The following is an 11,181-nucleotide window of genomic DNA, read 5'->3' as shown; positions in this document are numbered from 1 at the left end:
AGCGCGGGAGGGAAGGAAGCTCTGTCATTTAGAATATCTCAGCAACACCAATCACAGTACAGATAACAGTAAGTGCTAATATGTGGGAGAAGACTGATCTATTACTATAACCTGACAACAAGCTGTAATTATCCTTAATGTCCCTCATTTGTGACTTTTAGTCTAAAACAGTAATAAAGAAAAGTGCATTTATTTGTTCAAGTAAATGTAATTAGTACCCGGAGTGACATAATGAAACAATCTGCGTATCGGCATCAACAGTGATTTTGGCAAGAAATGAAACCCCAAAACTTGTCTTAATTCTGTGATCTACCATCAGGTGTCTGGACTCCAAAGTCCCTCAAAGTATATGATGTAATATTATTCCGGGTTGGGTACGGGACCCCGGGGATCAGAATACCGACAGCGGGATCCCGACCATCAAAATCCAGACAGAATTTCATAAGTAACTCTAACCCTCCCCTTCTACAGACTAACCTTAATTCTCCCCTACCCAGCCTAACTCACCCCTTCCACAGCCTAACCCTAATTCTCCCCTACCACAGCCTAACCCTAATTCTCCCCTATCACAGCCTAACCCTAATTCTCCCCTCCCACAGCCTAACCCTAATTCTCCCTTACCCAGCCTAACCCTTATTCTCCCTTACCCAGCCTAATCCTAATTCTCCCCTTCCACAGCCTAACCCTAATTCTCCCCTACCCAGCCTAACTCTAACCCACTCCCTTACCCAGCCTAACCCTAATTCTCCCCTACCCAGCCTAACCCTAATTCTCCCCTACCCAGCCTAACCCTAATTCTCCCCTACCCAGCCTAACCCTAATTCTCCCCTCCCAAAGCCTAACCCTAATTCACCCCTACCCAGCCTAACCCTAATTCTCCCCTACCCAGCCTAACCCTAATTCTCCCCTACCCAGCCTAACCCTAATTCTCCCCTACCCAGCCTAACCCTAATTCTCCCCTCCCACAGCCTAACCCTAATTCTCCCCTCCCACAGCCTAACCCTAATTCTCCCCTCCCACAGCCTAACCCTAATTCACCCCTACCCAGCCTAACCCTAATTCTCCCCTACCCAGCCTAACCCTAATTCTCCCCTACCCAGCCTAACCCTAATTCTCCTCTACACAGTCTAACCCTAATTATCCCCTACCCAGCCTAACCCTAACCCACTTTCTTACCCAGCCTAACCCTTATTCTCCCCTTCCACAGCCTAACCCTAATTCTCCCCTCCCACAGCCTAACCCTAATTCACCCCTACCCAGCCTAACCCTAATTCTCCCCTACCCAGCCTAACCCTAATTCTCCCCTACCCAGCCTAACCCTAATTCTCCTCTACACAGTCTAACCCTAATTATCCCCTACCCAGCCTAACCCTAACCCACTTTCTTACCCAGCCTAACCCTTATTCTCCCCTTCCACAGCCTAACCCTAATTCTCCCCTAAGCAGCCTAACTCTAACCCACTCCCTACCCAGCCTAATCCTAATTCTCCTCTACCCATCCTAACCCTAATTCTCCTCTACCCAGCCTAACTCTAACCCACCCCTAGTGCCTAACGCTAACACTCACCATGGGGATGCCAAAAGTGGGGATTCAGGTGCCATGATTCTGACTGTCGACATCCTGACCATCTACAAATACTGTTACTTACAGGCGGAGATGTTAGAGTCTCGGGATTAGAGACATAGATCCATAGTAACACTCATTACAGAGAGAGAAAATCTCTAATTCTATTAAATCCTGAGTTTAAACTGTTTGAACCAATTATGTAAAAATATATATACATATAAAAGGGAAGACCATTATTCTGATACAATCACAATGATTTGCATAGTTAATAAATACAAAGTTTTACAAAATGCCGAAAGCTAGAAGATTCTGGAGACATCATTAATAAGCAGAATCTTTGTGAATCGCCAGTGCAGACGAGAGGTGAGTAAGAGTCTCCTTCATCCAACCAACCTGCAGTGTGTCCTAAAACATACGCCTTGGAGCGCACACACCACGCGCTGTCCCCTCCTTACGAGTACAGTGTTATACGAGACAGGACACATTACTTCCGGCGATCTCTTCTACTTCGGTCAGTTTCCAGCCAAACACCCAGCGGAGAAACACGACACCGATGCCCCTAGTTACTCCTCAGTCACCTTCGCTTCAATCATAAAGTTATCGAACTGCGCCAATTCAAAAGAGTTTGTTCCTATGGCTGCCCAACCGCGTACAGGCCCAAGAGTGATGACGTCTTTCCACAGGGGGCTTCCATTCAGTAGGCCGTAAGCAGTAAAACCCTGGATGATAAAGGAGCCGGATATTAATATAATATATGACTTTCCAGGGAAGAACAGCGCACAGTAGTCCGTACACCACACAAAGTTCCCAGGCATCGGATTCAAGGGCAATTTGTAAACACCACCAGGGAGCGGAAGGTACAGCAGCGCTGACGGCGATTATACTGTAGTAAAGGGGCGAGTCCTCAGAGACATGTAAAGGGGACATGAGAACCGATATATAAAAGAGACCCTGCTAAAAACATTCACAAATCATATATAAAAAACAGAACTTGAGATCTGACATTTGCAGAGAGCAGCTGATTGCAGATCCCCGCTCGCCATTACCGTCAGATCTGACAAGCGCCTCTATCTGGTAGGTGTAGCACTTTTATATAAACCCTTCACATCATAAAACAGGATTACAAAAGAAACACAAAAAGAGAAGAAAAAAAATAAAAAAGAAAGTCGTGGGAAAGCTAGAGAACGCGGAAAAAGGCTAGCAAGAACCGACGTGTGCAACCGTGAGCTCTGCGCACGTATCTTACCTCAACATGGAGGGTGAGCGTGTGCCAGCGCCTGGCTCGGACCCCAGACTCACCCTTAAGCAGCACAATCTTCCCAACTGTTAATGGAAATCACAATTATTCAAACGTAACACGATATTCTGAGTAAGGGAGCCCTGGGCCTCCTCAGTGAGGTCGCTGGCTCCTAGCGGCTCGTACGCTCCGGAAGAGGCTGCCTCATAAATGATACATCACTATGTTATATTAGGTGGCCATTGTCTAAGCAGCATCATGTGTAGAAGAGACCATAATGTGCAGAGTGTATAATATATACATATATACTAAGACATGTAGAAGGGAACTCTAGGTAACCGTCTGAACTGCCGGGGAGACTTCCTAAAAAGGCAAATACCAAGCAAAGTCTTCCACAATAAGTAGCAGGCGGCACTCCATCAGACTTCACCAAATGCCGTTTAGTGCATATTTATTTCAGCCTGCGAGTACTGAAGATCCTCTAATCGCCTTACACATCTAACGTCATAAAGAGTTTATTTGTGTTATACCAGTTATATTCTGCCTGCTCTGCAGAACGACCACTTACTCAAATCCCCGGTCACTCTGAAAGTACCGTCTGCGAACACCCAGAAATAGATGCCTCTGGCCAAGTTAGTGGTCGATCCACCTTGATCCACTCTGGCAGCGATAAACACCCCACCCGTGTCTTCAGCCTCAATGTAGATGTCGCAGGTGACTGTAACGTTGGACCTGGGGACAGGAGGGCCGGGGAGAGGAAGGGTCACACTGGGGGCAATGAGCAGGTAACATGAGAGACATCTAGAACTACACAGAAATATAAACAATGGTTTAGACGACAAAGACGACATCAAGATTTAGAATTTAGGTTTAAATAATTGTAGGAGGCAGTAACCTGCCTACTCCTGTAACTGTGTCAGGGTGGACAGGGCTGCATGAAACAGAGGCAGTGACATGATGTGAGGAGGGGAATGGAGACAGCAGGAAGCCACAGGCTGAAGGTTACAGTATATAGTGGGAGGAGCAGTGTCCCCAGCAGCACAGAGTATATAAGGACATGAGCGATGTATTAGTAAGGACAGGGCTGCATGTGACAGGACAGTGACATGATGTGAGGAGGGGAATGGAGACAGCAGGAAGCCACAGACTGAAGGTTACAGTATATAGTGGGAGGAGCAGTGTCCCCAGCAGCACAGAGTATATAAGGACATGAGCGATGTATTAGTAAGGACAGGGCTGAATGTGACAGGACAGTGACATGATGTGAGGAGGGGAATGGTGGCAGCAGGAAGCCACAGACTGAGAGTTATATAGTTGGAGAAGCAGGGTCCCCAGCAGCACAGAGTATATAATGATATGTTTTACTGAGGACCAAGCTTCATGCGATTTTGAGCAGAATCATAGTAGTTGAAGAAGCGGGGAACCCAATAGCACCAAGTACTGATGTGAGGCTTTTCTTCTTCTTTTTTTTTTTTTTTTAATTAATGCTAAAATTCTGTGGCAATCCACACCTCCATCTTACACAAAGTAGTTACACTCAACTCTTACAATATATTTTGTATAATTCTTCGAGGGCCACAAGGGGGCACCAAAAGTTAATGCGTGTAACATCCATGATGCTGCATTTATCCCACAATGTGTATTACTGGACCATTGGGAATAGGACAGCGCTCACCATGTGAAGTCACCAATCACACTGATCGCCTGATCCGCATCAGTAGCCCAGGTGATCGGGCGCTGAGTCAGCACCTGCCGGAAAGTGAATACGTGATCTCCAGGGTCAGAGGTGTTGGTGAAATACTCAAAGACACCTGACTGGTCTGCGAAACAAGGGGCCTCGCTGAACGGAGGGTTACCTGGGCGCAGAGGGAACAAAGAAACCAAACTTAGAATACAACAGAGGTTTAGCTTTAATAGAGATTATACTGCATAGCTATCAGATAAAGCTGGATCTCTGCATGTATGTACACGTGTTCAGTGAGCGCTATATAGTGATGGCTCCGCAGAAATGTATTAGCATATTACAAAGATGATCCATAAAAAGGACCCGGATCGGTAATGAGCACCTTTTTTGGACAGTGGCACCTTAATGGGTAAAGCAAAACATATCTGTCAGACATAGGAGTACCCCAAGTCGACTTAGCAGTAATAAATATCGGGCGCCATGCTCTATGTCTGGACGCTGTGTCTCCCGCCGACTTACGGACATTGAAGTCATCCTTGTACTTCACTGGGAAAGGCTGAGATTTTGGGGGGTCTGGAAATGAGCCCTTCTGGCCTGTTGTGATGGTCGTCAAAGTGTAAACTTCATCCACTCCAAGCTCCATGGTAAAGGATCCATTGCTGACCTGAAAACCATGACAGAGGGTCAGAAATGTCACCGGCAGACAAACCGATGCCGGACACTGCAGTGCGAGCTCTGAACTGCGATTGCTAATCATTACACTGCACAACAATGAAAGTGTTTCCGATGTGAAAATAGTTACTTCTAATTGATTTCCGCATGCAAAGAATGAATATGACATGTAAAACTCTCAGTTAGCTCTGAGTTCCGAGATATAGCCCATTTATGACGATGTAGGGGTATTCCTAGTGACGTGGGCAGAATGGAGAGAATCTTACCAGCAATCTGCGTTCCGCGCAGAGGGGGCGGGGCCTAATGACCCAATTAAATGAATCGGTTATTTGTCCCCTCCCCTATTCAAATATATGCGATTCACGGGATTACCCACACAAGATAACTGTGGTGCACTGAGTGACAAGCATAGTGAGCGATTCCACCAAGACATTTCAGCAATGGAACAAAGATATCAGGGCAGGTGACAGCGACAAGAGAGGCCCCAGAAGAGGAGTACAAGCGACAAGCAAAGAGAAAGCTCCCCCATGTATAGGCCACTATATTACATAGTACTGTCCTATGCTGTGTGTCTGTGTCCTATGCTGTGTGTCTGTGTCCTATGCTGTAGGTCTGTGTCCTATGCTGTAGGTCTGTGTCCTATGCTGTAGGTCTGTGTCCTATGCTGTAGGTCTGTGTCCTATGCTGTAGGTCTGTGTCCTATGCTGTAGGTCTGTGTCCTATGCTGTAGGTCTGTGTCCTATGCTGTAGGTCTGTGTCCTATGCTGTAGGTCTGTGTCCTATGCTGTAGGTCTGTGTCCTATGCTGTAGGTCTGTGTCCTATGCTGTAGGTCTGTGTCCTATGCTGTAGGTCTGTGTCCTATGCTGTAGGTCTGTGTCCTATGCTGTAGGTCTGTGTCCTATGCTGTAGGTCTGTGTCCTATGCTGTAGGTCTGTGTCCTATGCTGTAGGTCTGTGTCCTATGCTGTAGGTCTGTGTCCTATGCTGTAGGTCTGTGTCCTATGCTGTAGGTCTGTGTCCTATGCTGTAGGTCTGTGTCCTATGCTGTAGGTCTGTGTCCTATGCTGTAGGTCTGTGTCCTATGCTGTAGGTCTGTGTCCTATGCTGTAGGTCTGTGTCCTATGCTGTAGGTCTGTGTCCTATGCTGTAGGTCTGTGTCCTATGCTGTAGGTCTGTGTCCTATGCTGTAGGTCTGTGTCCTATGCTGTAGGTCTGTGTCCTATGCTGTAGGTCTGTGTCCTATGCTGTAGGTCTGTGTCCTATGCTGTAGGTCTGTGTCCTATGCTGTAGGTCTGTGTCCTATGCTGTAGGTCTGTGTCCTATGCTGTAGGTCTGTGTCCTATGCTGTAGGTCTGTGTCCTATGCTGTAGGTCTGTGTCCTATGCTGTAGGTCTGTGTCCTATGCTGTAGGTCTGTGTCCTATGCTGTAGGTCTGTGTCCTATGCTGTAGGTCTGTGTCCTATGCTGTAGGTCTGTGTCCTATGCTGTAGGTCTGTGTCCTATGCTGTAGGTCTGTGTCCTATGCTGTAGGTCTGTGTCCTATGCTGTAGGTCTGTGTCCTATGCTGTAGGTCTGTGTCCTATGCTGTAGGTCTGTGTCCTATGCTGTAGGTCTGTGTCCTATGCTGTAGGTCTGTGTCCTATGCTGTAGGTCTGTGTCCTATGCTGTAGGTCTGTGTCCTATGCTGTAGGTCTGTGTCCTATGCTGTAGGTCTGTGTCCTATGCTGTAGGTCTGTGTCCTATGCTGTAGGTCTGTGTCCTATGCTGTAGGTCTGTGTCCTATGCTGTAGGTCTGTGTCCTATGCTGTAGGTCTGTGTCCTATGCTGTAGGTCTGTGTCCTATGCTGTAGGTCTGTGTCCTATGCTGTAGGTCTGTGTCCTATGCTGTAGGTCTGTGTCCTATGCTGTAGGTCTGTGTCCTATGCTGTAGGTCTGTGTCCTATGCTGTAGGTCTGTGTCCTATGCTGTAGGTCTGTGTCCTATGCTGTAGGTCTGTGTCCTATGCTGTAGGTCTGTGTCCTATGCTGTAGGTCTGTGTCCTATGCTGTAGGTCTGTGTCCTATGCTGTAGGTCTGTGTCCTATGCTGTAGGTCTGTGTCCTATGCTGTAGGTCTGTGTCCTATGCTGTAGGTCTGTGTCCTATGCTGTAGGTCTGTGTCCTATGCTGTAGGTCTGTGTCCTATGCTGTAGGTCTGTGTCCTATGCTGTAGGTCTGTGTCCTATGCTGTAGGTCTGTGTCCTATGCTGTAGGTCTGTGTCCTATGCTGTAGGTCTGTGTCCTATGCTGTAGGTCTGTGTCCTATGCTGTAGGTCTGTGTCCTATGCTGTAGGTCTGTGTCCTATGCTGTAGGTCTGTGTCCTATGCTGTAGGTCTGTGTCCTATGCTGTAGGTCTGTGTCCTATGCTGTAGGTCTGTGTCCTATGCTGTAGGTCTGTGTCCTATGCTGTAGGTCTGTGTCCTATGCTGTAGGTCTGTGTCCTATGCTGTAGGTCTGTGTCCTATGCTGTAGGTCTGTGTCCTATGCTGTAGGTCTGTGTCCTATGCTGTAGGTCTGTGTCCTATGCTGTAGGTCTGTGTCCTATGCTGTAGGTCTGTGTCCTATGCTGTAGGTCTGTGTCCTATGCTGTAGGTCTGTGTCCTATGCTGTAGGTCTGTGTCCTATGCTGTAGGTCTGTGTCCTATGCTGTAGGTCTGTGTCCTATGCTGTAGGTCTGTTTCCTATGCTGTAGGTCTGTTTCCTATGCTGTATGGCTGTTTCCTATGCTGTATGTTTGTTTCGTTTTTTGTTCTTATTTGTGAATGATTGAATTAAAAACAAGAGATATGGTAAGAACTTACCTTTGTTATCTCTGTTTCTACGAAGTCCATAGGGTCCACAGGGTTGACCTTGGGGTATGGCTGGATCTGGATCCACGGGCACCACGCAGTTAAAGCTTTGCTGCTCCCAGGATGCACTTGGGTCCGTCCTCCTCTATACCCCGCCCCGGCCACAGGCACCTCAGTTGGTAAGCAGCTAAGGCCGGAGGAGGAGACTAAACAGAGAGAAGGAAGACTGGAACACACAAGAAACCATACTCACAGAAATGGGAGACGGAAAACCGGTGACCAGCCACACAGCCCATTTGAAGCCAGGTGCGTCAGGGCGGGCGCCCTGTGGACCCTATGGACTTCGTAGAAACAGAGATAACAAAGGTAAGTTCTTACCATATCTCTTGTTTTCTACTTCAGGGTCCATAGGGGGTCCACAGGGTTGACCTTGGGGATGTCCCAAAGCAGTTCAACTAAGGGCGGGGACGCTCCTGTGCTGAAAGGAGTACCCGGCGCCCAAAGGATGCATCCTGAGAGGCGAAGGTGTCAAACGCATAAAACCTCAAAAACGTCTGAATTGAAGACCAAGTAGCCGCCTTACACAGCTGAACAGCGGAGGCGCCACGTCTAGCAGCCCAAGAGGGACCCACAGAACGAGTGGAATGAGCCTTAACAGAGGCTGGCACAGGTAAACCCTCCTGCGCATAAGCCTCACAAATAACTGAACGAAGCCAACGGGCTAACGTTTGCTTGTTGGCAGGCCAACCCCTCTTGTGAAAACCGAAGAGGACAAACAAAGAATCCGACTTCCTAACCGAAGCAGTCCGGTCCACATAGATTCTAAGTGCCCGGACCACATCCAAGGAAGCCTCACCAGCAGAAAGATCAGGTGACTGAAAAGCTGGCACAACAAGTTCCTGATTAATGTGGAACTTTGAAACCACTTTGGGCAAAAACTCAGGACGCGTGCGGAGCACTGCCCTGTCCTGGTGAAAAATCAGAAAAGGAGGGCGACAGGAAAGCGCCCCCAATTCTGAAACCCTCCTGGCCGAAGCAATTGCCAGGAGAAAAATGGTCTTAAACGTCAGCCACTTGAGCTCCACCGACTCAAGCGGCTCAAAAGGAGGACCCTGCAAGACCCTCAGTACCACCGTCAAGTCCCACGGAGCCACCGGAGGCACGAAGGGAGGCTGGATCCTGAGAACACCTTGGAAAAAGGTGTAAACATCTGGCAGTGTAGCAATCCGTCGCTGAAACCACACGGACAAAGCAGACACATGAACCTTCAGAGAGGCCAGGCGTAAGCCGAGGTCCAAACCCGATTGAAGAAATTCCAAGATTCTGGAAACCCGGAACACCTGCGGATCATAGTTTCTGGATTCACACCACTGAAAATAAGTGCGCCACACCCTGTGGTAAATCCGCGCGGAAGCAGGCTTGCGTGCCCTAAGCATGGTACCAATCACTGAACTGGAGAAACCCCTAGACCTCAAGACGGCTGTCTCAAGAGCCACGCCGTCAAAGACAGCCGACCCAGATCCGGGTAAAGGCAGGGCCCCTGAGACAACAGGTCCCGACGCTGAGGAAGAAGGTACGGAGCGTCGATGGAGAGGCACCTCAGATCGGAGTACCAAGGACGTCTGGGCCACGCCGGAGCCACCGGCACGAGCGTGCCGCCATCCTGCTTGAATTTCCGCAGAACCCGAGGAAGTAAGGATATCGGAGGAAACAGATACGCCAGGTGAAACGTCCATTTTACCGACAGAGCGTCTACCAGACAGGCGCCTGCGTCTCTTGTCCTTGACCCGTAAACGGGCAACTTGTGATTGTGACGGGAGGCCATCAAGTCCAGCTCCGGCAGCCCCCACCTGTCCACGAGTAGCTGAAACACCTCTGGGTGAAGCGACCATTCCCCGGGATGCACATCGTGACGGCTGAGGAAGTCCGCCTCCCAATTGAGGACTCCGGGAATGAAGACTGCCGAGATCGCTGGAACGTGACACTCCGCCCAAGCAAGAATGCGAGACACCTCCGACATTGCTGCCCGACTGCGAGTTCCCCCTTGGTGGTTGATGTACGCCACCGTGGTGGCGTTGTCGGACTGCACCTGAACCGCCCTTCCGTGAAGAGCGGGGCCGGACGACTGCAGGGCCCTGTACACAGCCCGCAGTTCCAGGATGTTGATGGGGAGAAGTGCTTCTTCCGTGGACCAACGACCCTGAAGCGATAATGAGCCGGTCACTGCCCCCCAACCCCGAAGACTGGCATCCGTCGTGAGTAGGACCCAGTCCGGGATCCAAAAGGGGAGCCCCTCGACCAGATGCGCCGTCTGAAGCCACCAAGCCAAAGACTGCCGAACCTCCGCGGACAACACCAGCATCTGAGAGCGGATCCGGTGAGGTAACCCGTTCCATTCCGATAGAATCAGCCCCTGCAGGGGCCGGGAATGGAACTGGGCAAATTCCACCATGTCGAATGTCGACACCATGGACCCCAGAACTCTCATAGCTGAATGGACCGACAGGCGGCAACTGCTCAGGCAACTGTGTATCCGCAGCTGCAGGGAGGAGACCTTCTCTGGAGTCAGGAAAATCCGCTGCTGACGAGAATCCAGCAGGGCTCCCAAATGAGCCATCCGCTGTGATGGAATCAGGGAGGACTTCTTCCAGTTTATCAACCACCCGTGTGCTTGAAGACAAGCAATGGTCAGGTGGAGATGTCGAAGAAGCACCTCCGGGGAGCTCGCCAGCAGCAGAAGATCGTCCAGGTACGGCAACAGACGTAGACCCTGACCCCGAAGGTGGGCAGCCATAACCGCCATCACCTTGGTGAACACCCTCGGAGCCGTGGAAAGGCCAAAAGGCAACGCCCGAAATTGGTAGTGATGGTTCAGGATAGCAAACCTCAGATACCGCTGATGTGCCGGTGCTATGGGCACATGGAGATAGGCGTCCTGGATATCGAGGGAGACCATATAATCCCCGGGTTCCATCGCCAGAATGATGGAACGTAACATTTCCATCCTGAACCTGGGAACTCTGAGGTATCTGTTCAGAGACTTCAAATTCAGGATAGGGCGATGAGAACCATTGGGTTTCTGTACCAGAAACAGAGTAGAATAGTACCCCGTCCCGCGCTGAGACTGCGGAACGGGAACAATGACCCCTGCTTGTAGCAAGGATTCTATAGCTACCTGAATCTGACCAGCTTTGG

At 49.5% G+C, this 11,181-nt stretch overlaps 1 protein-coding gene across 2 annotated transcripts in view; it reads right to left on the bottom strand.

Annotated features, from left to right (window-relative positions):
* Positions 1-1,021: 1,021 nt before the first annotated feature.
* The window catches only part of GALC (galactosylceramidase), a 52,299-nt gene continuing 42,139 nt past the window's right edge, over positions 1,022-11,181 (bottom strand). Inside the window, exons 13-17 of one of the 2 annotated variants that reach the window (XM_088455549.1) lie at positions 5,007-5,151; positions 4,479-4,659; positions 3,372-3,535; positions 2,813-2,889; positions 1,022-2,285 (exon numbers count right to left, since the gene is read on the bottom strand). In XM_088455549.1, coding sequence (XP_088311675.1) covers positions 2,130-2,285; positions 2,813-2,889; positions 3,372-3,535; positions 4,479-4,659; positions 5,007-5,151 — 723 coding nt within the window. In that variant the 3' untranslated portion in view covers positions 1,022-2,129. The remainder of the gene's footprint in view (positions 2,286-2,812; positions 2,890-3,371; positions 3,536-4,478; positions 4,660-5,006; positions 5,152-11,181) is intronic. The other variant, XM_088455550.1, reaches the window with a different exon arrangement.

This window comes from Taudactylus pleione, unplaced genomic scaffold (assembly GCF_031769625.1).
Source record: "Taudactylus pleione unplaced genomic scaffold, aTauple2 ptg000660l, whole genome shotgun sequence".
Lineage (NCBI taxonomy): Eukaryota > Metazoa > Chordata > Amphibia > Anura > Myobatrachidae > Taudactylus > Taudactylus pleione.
This window is presented reverse-complemented; position numbering and strand designations above follow the sequence as displayed.